Source organism: Merops nubicus, unplaced genomic scaffold (genome assembly GCF_000691845.1).
Source record: "Merops nubicus isolate BGI_N331 unplaced genomic scaffold, ASM69184v1 scaffold131, whole genome shotgun sequence".
In the NCBI taxonomy this organism is placed as follows: Eukaryota; Metazoa; Chordata; class Aves; order Coraciiformes; family Meropidae; genus Merops; species Merops nubicus.
Genome location: NW_008587430.1, coordinates 35,459 through 50,917, shown reverse-complemented (window position 1 = coordinate 50,917; position 15,459 = coordinate 35,459). Strand labels below are relative to the sequence as shown.

The 15,459-nt window shown below is 43.2% G+C and overlaps 1 protein-coding gene across 1 annotated transcript in view; it reads right to left on the bottom strand.

Moving 5' to 3' along the window:
- Positions 1-918: 918 nt before the first annotated feature.
- The window catches only part of TAF3 (TAF3 RNA polymerase II, TATA box binding protein (TBP)-associated factor, 140kDa), a gene marked incomplete at both ends in the record, with an annotated part of 25,347 nt that continues 10,806 nt past the window's right edge, over positions 919-15,459 (bottom strand). The window contains one exon of the mRNA XM_008948907.1: positions 919-1,174. Within this exon, the coding sequence (XP_008947155.1) occupies positions 919-1,174 (256 nt within the window). The remainder of the gene's footprint in view (positions 1,175-15,459) is intronic.

Here is a 15,459-nt window from a genome sequence, read left to right as displayed (position 1 = left end):
CTTTCCAATCCAAACCATTCAATGATTTTAAGTCATAATATCACCAGAGAGAGGCCAAGTTCAGAGCATATGTCAAACAGATTAATGAACTGTAGACTAATGAACTATCTACAGGCCTTCTGAGATGCACAAACATCTGCAATTTCGGTACGTTGAGAAACCCAGGAAAGAGATTAGTGGACTCTACACATTTCAAATGAGGGCTAAGTCAAATTCTTGATGTTGTATGAGGGTTTTGTACTTCACCTGACTGACAGCAAAATCTATGGCGAGTTTGACATTTGAGGTTTCAATTCAGCACTTATGAAAGCATCTATAAAAAACATCTCCACGTCCAAAAATAAATGCTCTCGCTCAGCAGAAAGTGTGAAGTGGGCTATAACTGGACTTGGTAGAAGAAACTTAAACATTGAACTGGGAACAAAGACAATATTCAGTCCAAGTAGAAGTGTTTTAATTAAGTTATTAACCCTTCAAAACATGTGCATGGAAGCAGGGGCTGGATAAAGAGTAGCTTGATAGAGAGCAACACCACAAATCCAAGTATCATAGAATCATTAAGGTTGGAAAAGACCTTGAAGATCAACTCCAACCATCACCCAACACTACCATGACCATTGAAACCATGTCTCCAAGGGCCACATCTATATGTTTTTTGAGCCCCTCCAGGGATGGGGACTCCACCACCTCCCTGGGCAGCCTGGGCCAATGCCTCAGCGCTCTGGCAGTAAAAAAATGATTCCAAACACCCAACCTAAACCTCCCCTGGTGCAACTTGAGCCCATTTCCTCTCGTCCTATTGCTAGTTATTTGGGAGAAGAGACCCGAGTACCATCAGTTTGAGAGGATGAGTCACTCAGGAGCTCAAGAGATGAATGTCACTGGCACTGGGACAAAGCCCAGCAGCGTGTCACCTACCACGTAAGTACTGACGGTCTCGGTCACCACGCTCCTGACCGGGGCTTTGGAGCCTCCAGCTGCTGAGATGGCTGGAGAGGGCGGTGGGATGAGGGCAGGTGAGACAGTAGGTTGTGGAGGAGGAGGAGCTGGAGCTGGAGGAGGGGTGACGTGGACAGGAGCTGGCACGGGTGACGGCACTGGTGGAGGTGTTTTGGGCCGGCTCACTGGGGTTGAAGGTTTGGCCTCTGGAGCTGGCACCACTTTGCTGATGACTCTGCAGGACCAAAGAGGAGAATCGTTAGAGTAGGTGGGAGAGAAAGCAAGGGTCCATCATTGACTAGATAGAAAACACAGTGCAGCTAGTTCCCACCACCTCTGAGTCAGCAGTGAGGCTGTTTCAGCCCAGCACGGGGCCTGTTGCCACTGCTACAGACCCCTTGGGCAGGATGAGGCCCTGAGCCACCACGAGGGGACCACCCCACACCTTGCTGTCCTATAAACACTCTCTGTGCCTTTACTAAACCTGGTTTCGTTAAGTTTTATTACATTAGCTCCATTTGTGGGAAATATTAGAAAGGAAAGTTAATCAGCTGTGAACAGCCCTGATTTTAATCTTCGAACCGAGAGACGATATCATCCTCTTAAGATCCTACATTAGGGGGTTCTCCAAATATTTGCTGGTTTGGTATTTCTTTCCCCAGATGTTTATGAAATCAGCAGTGGATCCAGGCAGGACAAATAAATGACGCACACTATACACTCAGCAGTTAAAATATTGCTACTTACTCGAGTAGCTGAAGTAGACAGGATGTAGCTCTAGTAAATACACAGTATAGAATAATCTTGCCCAGGAAGGGGGATACATAGAGGACCCAACGTTTATTAATGAATGTTGATACACAGTGTGATTGATGTGTATGCAGTTTAACAGACAAGGCAGAAAAAGCCCTTACTATAAGGCTGAAGATTAGAAACAGAGAGAAGGAAAAGGATGTTTCTGAAAGCAGAACAAAAAATACCTCAAATAAAACACAGGAGAGGTCTATTTGTTTTACCACATTTTGGTAAATCATTTAACTTATTTATGTTTGACTGGCAGCTGTGGGAGTGCAATTGATTTGTGATGGGACTGTAGGAAGAAGGAGATTTAAAGGTTAGACATTCCACAGAGGAGGGTATCTTAAGAAAGCAAAAATACAGAGACATCAGTAAGAAAATCATGAAGAAAATCAAATTCCAAAGCTCCTGAGAACCAGGCAAGTCCAGCTCCACCATAGATGGGAATTCTACATGCAACTTTGGGGTTTACTGAAATTCTCTTATGATACTCTAAAGGCAGAACCACTGTGGTAGGAGGCACTGCCTGCATTTCAAGTCAATAATCCAAGCCATCTTTTGAGAAAGGCTGGGAATTATACCATAGTCAATGCCTGGCTGAGATAATAGTCTTCTTCCAAGATTGTTGAATGATAAAATTGCCTTTGTTGAAAAAGACCTCTTTAAGATCATGGAGTCCAACTGTTAACCCAGCACTGCCAGGTCACCACTAAGCCATGTCCCTCAGCACCACATCTCCACAGCTTGGAAACCCCTCCAGGGATGGGGACTCTACCACTACCTCTCTCAGACCTTGACGACCCTTTCAGGGAAGACACCGTTCCTCATGTTCAACCTAAACCTCTCATGGTGCAGCTTGAGGCCATTTCCTCTTGTCCTGTTGCTTGTTCCTTGGGAGAAGAGACCAACCCCCACCTGGCTCCAACCTCCTTTCAGGGAGTTTTGGAGCAAGAAGGTCGCCCCTGAGCCTCCATTTCTCCAGGCTCAATGATCCCAGTTCCCTCAGCTGCTCTTCACAAGGCTTGTGCTCTAGACCCTTCACACCCGTATCACATACATGCCACTTGCACTACTAAGTCACAACTATAGCAAGTTGTAGTAAAACCAGACTTAGTAAAAGGGAACAGAGCAATGGGTTTGGTATTTCTGCCTAATGTGCCAACTGTAGCATCACACCTACCTTCCCAGACCTACCATGAGTGACTAGAGGAAGAAAACCAGACCCAAGGAAGTTAAGCTTAGAGTGGTGCAGAATCTAAAAGGTGTTAGGTGATATTCCATCAGTAACACTGAAGACAGTCACACCCCTTGATGTCCTAGGGATTGCTTCAGGTACCTAATCTGGGAGCTCAGGCTCTTTGCAAGGTGCTGGACTGTGAGTCCAAGTACAGGACTCATTTATGTTGCCTGTGACTTGTAGTAGGAAGAAAGTTCTACTGTCAGCCCACCCTGGGAGCAACCTACACATCAAATCCAACCTCCTTCTCCTATTAGTGGGGTACATCTGAAAACTCACTGTTATTTCCCACCAAGAAAGTTTTCTCCTTGGCTCTTGCACATCCAGGATGTGTTCTTGGCCCAATGGAAGTCGTAGCATATGGCTCCCCAGGGCACCTGCCAAACTGGCCACCCCAACTCAGATGATTCTTCTGTGCCTGCCTCCTTCCACCACTCCCACAGAGAGCCCTGGCTTCCAATGCTGAACACCTAAGACCCTGACTGGTGGCAATACTCTGATGTGCAAAGTCACCCTCATGACTTAGAGAGCCACCTTTCAACAAAAAAAAACCTTAGCAATTACAAAAGCCAGGAGAAGGACAGACAGCAGAAATTTTTGTCACAGCAGAAGTCATTTGGACAGTTTCAAACTCAGCTACCCCTCCTTTCCTTGCCTCCCTCTTCCACCCCTGGCAAGCAAACAAAGCCCTGCTATGAGTTCTTCAAGGAGCTGACCCTCCCCGAGTCTAGACTAGGAATTAGCTGATAGGATTTTAAACCTAACTCTGCACACAGAGTAAACAGTTTTAAGGTATTAGCTAATACCATTTGAATAAAAGTGACCATGCCCAGCTAACATATGAAATTAAATTACATGGTTTCTTGGGCTAGATAAAGTCAAGTTCTCCTCCTGAACAGGGTCTTTGAAGCCACTTTGCTACTAGATGCAGAAGCTACATGGAACATCACATATTAAATCTTCCAAAACTACAAATATTCATTAGCGGGCGACACACGCTCATTGATTGGCTGCTTTGCTTGAAGTGTGTAATTAGGACATGTTCAGTATATAGGGCAGCTTGTTTATCTTGATTTTAGAGCTCAGTTATCAAAAGACGAGATCGGCATTTTGGAGCACGCTTGAGCCTACCACTCCCTTGGGCTAATGAAGTTCTGAGACTTTCAACTCCAGAGTGGAGAAACTAATGGCTTTGTGCTACACCATAGCAGGTGATGGGGAGGTTTCAGCCATCCTCCATCCTGAAGAAGGAGCTGCAGATATGGCAATAGGGGGAGAAATCGAAGGGAAACAGCAGTCCCACGACTAGCAGTTAATGTTTCTTCAGACTTGGAGAGAAATGTCATCTCAAAGCACTATGTAAATGATGGCAAGACTGATGAGCTCTGCTTTACAGACAGGAGGGGCACAGAGCACACTGCACACAGGCTGTACTCACTACAGCAAAGCTTTGACCCTCCCGGTACCTGGGTCCCTGCTAGGATTTAAACTCCACATCTGGACATCCCCAGAGGTATATTGTTACCTTCTTTCCCAAATGTGTCCTTCATAGGCTTCCAAAATCATCACTTCTATATTAAAATTCTACAATACTAACTATGACAAAATTTCACCTCCTTCCCCACCCCAATCCAAAATCTCTAAAACTGAGGCCGGGTTCCTATTTTTCAAAGTACTCAAACACAAATTAATGTCAACCACCATCAGCACACTCAGAGTCCTGAGCCAAGAATTAACCTTCTCTGCACGCTGCTTGCCTGACAATGTATCACAAACACATCTACCCCAAAAGGTAAAAAGTCAGGTAACAGTTGTTTTTGAATCAAAATGGTTCCCCTAGAATGAGCGGGTGTGAGAAAACCCTTGGAATAGATGTGGTAATAAGGGCTTCCATAAATCATAATTAAAGGTCACCACTCCCTTAAAGAAACTCCAGAATTAATGTAAACACTGTGTATCTGGTTGTGTCCAACCTGAATTCACCCATTTCCATCGTTTCCAGGGGGCAATTGTCCTGCTCACAGCCACAGACCCAAACCCAAACAGGGCGAAAATGAATCGTCGGCTTCCAGGCAAAGTGCAGATCCCCCCAGGATTCTCAGTGCTGCAACAGGTCAGTTGGTTTGTAATGGGCTCCAACTGGTGTGAGCTGTAACGTGCTACATCTGGAGCAAAATGGGGCTCCAAGGTGTGAAATGGTTTCCTATCTCTGGAAGGAATTTATCTGATTTTGTCCTGATCCTTACGGCTGGAAGCTGCACCGACTGCTTCCCATAAACACAGGGGAACTGTGCTGAAAGGAAATGGCTTTTCAGAAAGAGGATATGAGCTCCAGGGCTGAAGGATTGCTGTGGGTGATGAGCTCCAAAAAAAATGCTGCACTGGTACTTTGACAGGTCTAGCAAAAAAAGTCACAGCTATCTTTGTTTCTCAGAGGCAGAGCTCCAAAGAAGTCGTTTCTATGCTCAAAGGAAAAGCAACATTTGAAAAGTCCTTTTTTTTTGTCTGAACCCATGACCCATTTTTGAGCAAGGAGCAGGAGCCAAAGGGGTCTTTGTACAAAGGAAAATGACACCATCAACTGTACTGACAATTAAAACTAGTACAACTCATTTGGATTATTATGTTTTATTATTATCTGTTAGTATTGTTATTCCCTTATTGATATAAATTCCTTGACTTTAGACTGTTAGGGGGTGGAACTATCTCATTACTGAAAAATCTCACACCTGGAATTTGGATTGTGGCACCAGGAAAAAAATCAATACTCTCAGACCTATGGGTAAGAGCATCAAAAACACCCAGGGGAATGAGGAAGATTTCCATATGATTTAGATTCTTCACAGATTAGAGATGATTTTGAAAATTCTATTCCAACCCTGGAGGAGAATCAGAGTAATTTAAGTTCTGTAATGTAGGCTAATCCCCATATTACTTTTACAAAGAGAAATTTAGTTTTTATCTCTTATGCTTCGCTGAGTATTTTATTCTGTGCAAATAAGCTCCACAAACCCACCTTGTGACCAACTTGTGAGCTTGCAGAGTGCCAAAATGTATCAAACCTCCAGCAGACCCCCCAGCAGTTTTCCAAGTGAAAAGACTTCAGTACTTGAAATTAAAAACACATAAATATTTTCATGTGGTAAATTGCCTGCAACGTGATATTCTTCTCTGTCAAGGAAAATGAACTTTGAACACTTACTCCAAGACACCATCTATCCTTGTGGACTCTGCTTGGTCTCATTCAAACAGGAGAACTTCCACATAACGTGCTGACCTTCAGTGCAGCACATGGAGCTCAACAGCCCATTCTCCAGCCCATCACTAGGGCAAAACCCTGCAAACATCCCTTCCTGGGCAAATGAGTCTAGTGATTCCTTAGGCACCGTGTCACCCAATCCCATTCACAAATTTATTAAGGACCATCTTAAAACCAGTTAATCATCTTGTCCCCACCACTACCCTGTTCCAGGATCTCACTGCTCTGGTGGTGCAGCAACCTCTTCACATTTCCAGCCTACATTCATAGCCAATTAAGTCCCACTTGTTTTTGTTCCAGCATTGTTCTTTAGCTTAAACTGCTTTCTCCCTCCAAAATGGTTACTTGCCTGAGGTATTTGTAGCCAGCAACCATATCCGCTCTTCACATGCTAGACTAAACACACAAGGTTGTTCTCTCCACCATAAGAGATTCCCCTCTGCTCCCCCTCACAGAGCTCCAAGCTCTCCTCTGCACCTGCTCTTCCCAAGTCATCCTTCCTGGACACAAGCTGCCCTCAAGATTTGAACATAACATTTCAGATGATGCATCAACAGGTTCTCATAAGGAAGTCCTGGACAATTCCTCTATCTCTGCTAAAATTACCTCTTCCAATGCATCCTATGGTCACACTTGTACCACGTTGGCTACCCACCCACCTAATGCACCTACCGTAGCAATGCATCTACTGATCAGCTCTTCTCTTCTGGCTGAAGCTTCTGTTGGGACATTTCAAATGCAAAGCCTTAACTGTAATTTTTCATGTAGTGAATTAAATACCATTTCCCCTTCTATTCAAGGAGATCAGTTCTTTCCAGACAATCATCAGATCCTCAGTTGTACTGACATGGTCCTTCAACCTTACTGCCAACAGAAAGCATCAGTGTTTTACCCCCTCCTGTGACAAAACTTTAAGTGGGATTATTAAATCAAACCTGTCCTGAAACATCTCCTCGAGCACGTTCACTCCCAACCTCCTCTCTGGTGAGATAAGCTCTCTTACAACTCTCAGGTGCTATCTTTGAGCTAGTTCCTGACTGCTGAGCAGCTCCTCTGCTAATCCCATCTCTGCCAGCTTCACTATGAATGTCCTCTGTCATAATATTAAACATTTTTCCAAAATCCAGCTCGAATTTGTCACCTTTTATTCATCTTTCTCCCGACGGTAGGACAGATGTCAACTTTAGTCCAGCTATTGTTTTATAATTATGTGCACTGCTGTCACTGGGTGTCTAGATCACCTTCCCTTTCTTCTCTTCTTCAGCATTTCTACTTATTCTATTATTTATTAAAGGTAGATCTAACAAACATTATATTTTTAAATAAAAAGAAATGTACTAAAAATTACTTGTCAGTGAGTCTGCAAATTCATGACCCAGTTCTGGAATTTGGAAGAAAGATTATCCCATTTCTTGACTTCAGTGTGTAAAGTTCTCTATATTTTGCTTCCCAATTCATTATGGTAATTTCCACGGCCCTCAGCCTACTGCTGTTATCCACCTTGTCCTAGTCCTCAGCAGAGGAGAGAATGAACATAAGATCAGAAGGAAAGTATTCTTTCTGTTCTTGGTTCATACCTATATTAACCTTAATCTTCTCCCCATCTTCATTCCCATGGTCCTGCTTCACTTCTTCTCCTATTTGCTCAATATCCTTTACAATTCAGCTTGACTTCTGCCAAGCCTGACTTCACTTCCATGGTCTTCTACCTTGAAGATGTCACTTCACTGCTAACAGCCCTTTTCTCCCAGGGGTATGATGCTTATTCCCAATGTCCTTTTGGAAGGAGTTATTCAAACAAGTCACTCTGTGGCCATTTTGCCCCTTTCCCACAGGTAGGAATCACCACTCTGAACCCATTAGGTTCTCAGCTCACTGACATTTCTTGGCAACTCCTTCGGTTTACGGACATTCGCATTCTTGAAATTTAATTACAGGTTTTCTACTGTTTATTTTTCCACGACTTTAAGTGAAGCAGAGTTCAGCCCTTGGCCTCCACCCTCCATATCTGTTACACCAGGGTATTTCTCCCAGCAACCACAAACACCTTTCTGCTGATGACTCCCCAATCTCCCTCCCATTCCTTCTCACCAGTCGGACTTAGATCTCTGGATGGTTCATCGCCCGTCTGACAAAACAGACCTGAGCTGGTAGCGTGGCGTCTTGGTATCTTTCATCTTCTTTTCCCTCTTATCATCAATAACAAGCTGCTCAGAGCTTCGGTGTGAAAACCACCAGGCAATATCCCCTTCTGCTGAGCTCTCTACAGCAAAACCAGAAGCTGGTAGAACATGTTTATACCAATGGGTGCTTTGCAAGTGTTCTCTTAGGTGTTCCTTGCAAACTGCCCTTTATTGTCATTTGCTTTGGGAAATGTTATGGGATGCATGACCTAGAAGCTTGCCCATAAACCAGTCCTACATCTACCCTCTTTAATGGGAACTTATGTAGAATATGTATTTTATTCACTGTGATAAAACTATGCCAGCATGGGTTTAGAAACCTCTAAAAATGTGATTTTCAGCTTGTTACTGAGATATGTTTTGGAAAGAACCAGGTGAGCTGGACAGTCCTGACCTTGGAGGCTTTGTACAGCTAAAGAGAACTGCTCACAGGACAGCTTTATTAAATGCAGGTACGATCATCTTTTAATTTTGTTGGCTTTTTTTTTGTGTGTATGTGTATAGCTACTTCTCTGTGTCCCCCTTATCCACGTCCAGCTCTCAGGGCTCTAACATGAACCCTTGGGTCTATATAGTTTTCTCACTTTTGTTTGAAAACTCCACTAATAGAGTAAATAAAAAGAAGCACCTCTGTCAAAGACAAGAACTAATCAGCACCTTTCTCTTGCAGTCACCTTCTATGGAGGCAAAGTCTATTTTCTAAACAAATACCCATCTGCCCTTCTAATCTTTCACACATATTTGATTGGTTTCTGTTGTGCTTTATAAGGGCAGCTGCTCCTGCCCATTTACACAAGCAATTCACTTATGTGTCTAAACCTGCCTCAAGTGTTTTCTTTTTTTAATTGCGGTATACAGTATACAATTTTTTTTTTGACTCTTGAGCAATAAGCAGCAAAATCAAAGAATCTCACAGCAAGTTGTTTTGCTTTCTAATGACTCAAGCCTTTTTATGGATTCACTTCTGGTGTCATCACCCAATGTGGCCAGCAGCAAAACAAAAATAATTTGCCACAGCCTACCACCTACCATAAACAGGATGAATAATTAGTTGAAGTGGCTTCAGTAATTAAAAAAAAAAATGAGAAAAAAATCTAAGGAGTACATCTGACATTGGAAATAGCTCACACTCAAGGAAGAAAAAAAACCTCTTCTAATCACCTGTAGAAATATAAACACAAATGATCATTTATACTTGTTTTTGTAAAAGGGATATGATATTCTTCACTTTTTTTTTCATGTAAAAGCCACAATCCTGCAGCAAGGGAGAGGCTGGGGAACCTCCACTGAAGTGAACAAGACTCTTCCATGGATGCAAGACCACACATGGGGATTTTGGGGCCAATATGTTCCACTAAAAAAGAACCATTGGGAAAGGGATAAGAATCATACCTCAGACAATATCTTCATTAAAATACAGCATTTTAAAAGGCATTGAAAACCAGTCCTCCAGCTCTTATAGCATAAAAGAACAGAAAAATGCAGGTATGTCTATGCACATACAAACACACAGAAAGATTTATGAAAGCTGTAAAGATCACTGGAATTCCTTAAGCACACCTCTGCAGCCTCGCAGAGGAGCAAGATCATTTTTCATTCCTCTGCCTCTTCACTTAGGTGGTCTATTGATCATACCAAAAATGATTTCACCATGACACGCTCTTTTCCTTCTTACAGCAGAAGCTGGATTGACACCCAGAGCCTTAATTCTGTTAACCTTCCTTTTTTTGAAGTCCTCCTCTGCTCAGTGCTACACCGTAAAATAACTGGGACACGCACTAGTCCTGCAATAAACACAGACTTTTGCTGCCTGGACACTATTGTTTCGTTTTCCCAAACAGTGGTTTGTCCTTCTACATTTTTCCTCCCCAAGTATCACTTTTTCCCTCCTCTTTAATTCCACCAGAAGTTCTCCTCCAGAGGTTTCTGTTGAATAAGCAATGTCTCGCAGGGTAACCAACACCTCCCACAGCTGTGGCCCACAATAGCCCCCTGCTGCTTGCCTTACGTCTTCTGGAGGATTTGGTCACGGAGCCTTAGCTGCTCCAAACACTGCTCTTATTCATAGAAACGTGCAGAAGGAGGGGCTTCCAGCAGGATTCCTTTACCTGTTTCCCCACCACAGAACAGTGAAATAAATGGAAGGGGTCACGAGCTGTTTGGCCAGCAACGCAAAGCCAGGGCCTGACAAGTCAATAAAAAGTCAGTGGTCTCCTCCCCAGCCACATGGAGGGAGCCAAGGCTAGAGGCAAACCACTGGGATATGCCTACACAGGGAGGGAAATGAACCCAGTTCTTCAGCTAGTGTGGGCAAACACTGAAGACAGTAATCAAAGTTATCAAAGACTGAGGAGCTCTCTGCTAAATGGCACCCAAAGTTCACAGGTCTCTTCACACGGTCTGATTTGTCCATATGAGAACAACTCTGTTAAAAATTAAAGTTGTCACAGAATGGTTTGGGTGGGAAGAGACCTCTAAAGGTCATCTAGTCCAGCCCCCCTACATTGAGCAGGGACATCTGCAGCTAGAGCAGGTTGCTCAGAGCCCCATCCAACCTCACCTGGAATGGTTCCAGGGATGAAGCATCGACCACCTCTCTGGGCAACCTGGGCCAGGGGCTCAGCACCCTCATTAAAAAAATTTCTTCCTTCTCTCTAGTCTAAATCTCCCCTCTTTTAGTTTAAAGCCATCACCCCTTCTCCTGTTGCCACAGGCTGTGCTTAAAAGCTCCTGAATATCCACCAGAGATGATACTGTAAAACTTAGATGCATTCTTGGCAACTACACAGGGCAGAATTCTAGTTTAACTGAAGCCAACAGCAAAGTCTTGTCTTGTCTTATCTATTTTTTTTCCCACCTCCAACAAACGGAGTTTCTTCCAACAAATCATGTTTCTTGCAACAAATGGAAGAAAATTCAATTTCTGGAGAGTCTGCAGCTCAGCTGTTACATAGATGAAGCTTACTGGAATTAGAACACCTATCATTTAGGCATCTGTTTTTTTTGGTGAACATTACCCTATGAGAAACTTGATGGTACTCTGCATATTGCAGGTTGGATAATAAAGTTTCACAGAATTTTAAAAAGTGTGAATAAAGAACAGTTTTTTTGAAATTCTGTTGCCCATCTGTAGTTGCACTTAATGAATTCTTGAGCGAGTAGCAGTGATAACCCAAAACCATGGAAATTCATGACAAATCAACTCCAGGAGTCCAGCTGTGTTTCAGGTAGGGTTATAGCTTCAGTGAGGAGATTTTCTCAAGCTGCATTGTCTTTCAGGCTTCCATTTTTTTCAGACTCCTGCCATTTTGCCAGCTTATAAAGCTCTGTTCAATGAGCACCTTCTTGTGGTAGAAATTCTTAGATGGACAATCACAGAAACTCGGTGGAATCACAGAATGGTTTAGGTTGGAAAAAACCTTTAAGATGACTGAGCTCACAGAAATAACTAATCCAGAAAGAAACAGGACAGGTTTCCCTGTCCTCTAGTCCCAGAAGCATGTTTCTGGGTCACCAATATTATGCAGAGGCACATCTACTGGTCACAGATTAATCTGGTCTACAGTGCCACTTGGTTTTGGAATTCCCTACAAAGATGTCAGCCAGCTAAGCTGGTGGCTTTTGTCATGGGGATATCATGCAGCCAAGTGAGCCTCCAAACAAACATGTTAGGCCTTGGAGTGATAAAATCCTACCAAGTAATAAAAAGCTTTAGTGGAATCAATTAAATACCAGCATAACAAAAATTTGCCTAGCCCTTAATCCTTTTAGGATTTTATTTTACAATGCACAGGTTATTTAATGTACATTTTCAATAACCATGTACACATATTTTAGTATGTGTGCAGTTTGTTTTTGGAGAAAGTCACATATCTAATCACATGAAAAATATCTAAGACAAAGGGCAACTTTGTTAGAGCAGCAGGCCAAGTTTAGAAGTTAAACACAATACCTGTCTTCTCCCTTCTCAAGTCCCATTTCCAGGTTCCCTGATGCTGGCAGAGCTATGATACAATGCAGAACAAGTCTGGAGCAAAAGCCTGAAATTTTAAGGCAAATTTGGAGACCTGATTTCACAAAAAGTATCTATCCTGCTTCTAAGTCACAGAAGCACTGAAGCAGCAACTGGTGAGTGGTGCTCTGCTTTGTGGTCTTGCATTAGTGTCAGAAGCCACGTGGCTTTTCTTAAAAACTGTATTTAAATGAGAATAAATTCACCTGAAGTATAAAAAAATATTGCATGTACCTTTCCTGAGGCTGATGTCAACTGTGGTAGTAGCTGGAATGTCAGCACCCCATCGACAGATACACTTTTTAATAACTTATGTGTATGAAAAATGATTGTGCTTAGGAAAAATAACTACACAGACAGAAACCATGATGCAATTGAATAGAAGGATTAAACTCTGTTCATCATTTGCAGCTGATTTAAAATTTAAAAGTCTATACTAGCTGTGGGGGTTTGTTTTGTTTTTTATAAGAAGATAGCATCTCTAGTTCCTTCCTATACTAACTTAGTTAGCAACCAACCTTGATAAGACTGGAGTGGAAAAAAAAAACCACCAGTGAAAACCCCTTCCAACATATCATTCAAATCATATCTAAAAAGGTGGTCATAAATATTTTAGAACCCAGGCAAACCAATAAGACCTAGACCCATTAAGGATAAGATCTTTTACAACAAATTAAATAAAACAATTTATTGAAGCCTGGACTTGAGATAAACTAGATTTACTAGCTGACCTTTTATTCATTTAAAGAACAAAATTAGCTCTAATTGCATTAGAATGGAATCCAGTAAATTTCTTCTAATGTGGCATCCATGCAAGTATTGCTGTAATTGTTTACAACTAAGATGGAAATGCTCTGATTATAATCTACTTTCTTCTTGTTTTACTGTGCAGTTAAAACACTTGCAAAAAAAACCTAAAGTGGAATAGTTTTGCCAATATTGGTTTATCCACCCTTCAGCAACAGTATGTGTCCATGGCTATTAACCTCACCTTATTAATAGTTGTCTCTTTTGGACCAATCTGTGTTGGAGGAGTATTTGCACACCAGACAAGCTCAAATGCAGAGATCATCCTGAATCCTGGAGCAATATGGACTTTTATTCACAGGAAGGAGATTTCTCTGCTACTAGCACCACTGCTTGGAATGTTGGTTCAAGCAGAGGAGCCAAGAAGAGAAATCACAGAGAACAAACCTTTTGCTACACTGCAAAGGCATTTTCCTCACCACTGCTGCACGACGTGAGTAAACCTGTGTTGCTGCTGTTGTGCTGTGTTTATGGTGTGATGTGAATCTCCATTTCAAGCACCATCAATCCAACACTTCTTCTTCAGGCACCTGGAAGACTTTGTGGCCTCACCAAGATGGGTAAGGACTTCCACTAAAGCCAATGTTTTATATGAATTTTCCACACACAAACCAACCCCCCGTTGAGTAGATACCTAAGTACTTCCAAAGGCCTCCAAAGAGTTCTTCTGTCTAACAGAGGAAGTTGAAATAACTCATTAATCCATCTAGTTTGTACTCATTGATGTCTATGAATCCCAAAAACCTTTTCTCATACCGTTGCATGGTTGTCCTGGGTTTGCATGGCAAGGTTTTGGTAGTGGTGGGGCTACCAGGGTGGCTTCTATGAGAAGCTGCTAGAAGCTTCCCCCATGTCCAATAAAGCCAATGCCACCAGTTCCAAGATGGACCTGCCACTGGCCAAGGCTGAGCCCATCAGTGATGGTGGTAGCACCTCTGTGATAACCTATTTAAGAAGGAGAAATGTTGTTGCACAACAGCAACTGCAGCTGGAGAAAGGAGTGAGACTATGTCCTCCTGCAGCCCATGGAGGGTAACAGTGGAGCACATCTCCATCTGCAGCCTGTGGAGAACCCCACACCAGAGCAGGCTGATGCACCTGAAGGAGACTGTGACCCTGAGGGAAGCCCACACTGGAGCAGGTTCCTGGCATGGCCTGTGCACCCATGGAGAGAGGAGCCCATGCTGGAGCAGGTCTGCTGGCAGGACTTGTGACCCTGTGGGGAATCCACGCTGGAGCAGCCTGTTCCTGAAGGACTGCACCCTGGGGAAGGGACCCATGCTGGAGTGTTTGTGAAGAACTGCAGCCCGTGGGAAGGACTCACAACTGGAGCAGTTTGTGGAGAACGTCTCCTGTGAGAGGGACTCCACGCTGGAGCAGGGGAAGAGTGTGAAGAGTTCTCCCTCTGTGGAGGAAGGAGCAGCATCTGTGATGAACCAACAGCAACGCCCACTCTGCATCCTCCTGTGCTGCTGGGTGGGAGCAGGTAGAGAATCTGGGAGCAAAGCTGAGCCCAGGAAGATGGGAGGGGTGGGGGAAGGCGTTTTGAGATTTAATTTCTAGCATTATCCTGCTCTGATCGGTAATAAATTAAACTAATTTCCCTAAACTGAATTTGTTTTGCCCATGATGGTAACTGGTGAGTGATCTCTCCCCATCCTCACCTCGACCCAGGAGTCTTTAATTACATCTTCTCTCCCCTGTCCAGCTGAGTAGGGGAGTAACAGAGTAGCTTTGGTGGGCACTTGGCATCCAGCCACGGTCAACCCACCACGAAGGCAATCCATGGTATTCTCAATCCAATATATTCTCAATCAATCCCATGCTAATAAACTCCAGAGAGATGCTAACCTAAACACAACATTTCTCCATGTTAATTACCAGATGCTCAGAAACTCATTACCAACACAGATGCAACATCAATCCCATGCTAATAAACTCCAGAGACATGCTAACCCAAACACAACATTTCTCCTTGTTAATTAACAGATGCTCAGAACCTCATTACCAACACAGATGCAACGTAAGTTTAACTTTCCCTTCCCATAAACTGTCACAAAACCTTTTGTTTCTACCCCTTATGAGCTACTTGAAAGGTTGATGACATTACTATGGTCTTGTCAACTAATAACTTTAAGCAGAGGTGGCAGAGACTTCTGGTGCTACTCCAGAAGTCCAAGGGACAGACAGAGGCGATGCTCTGCCTCAGAGGCACACCAGTCCC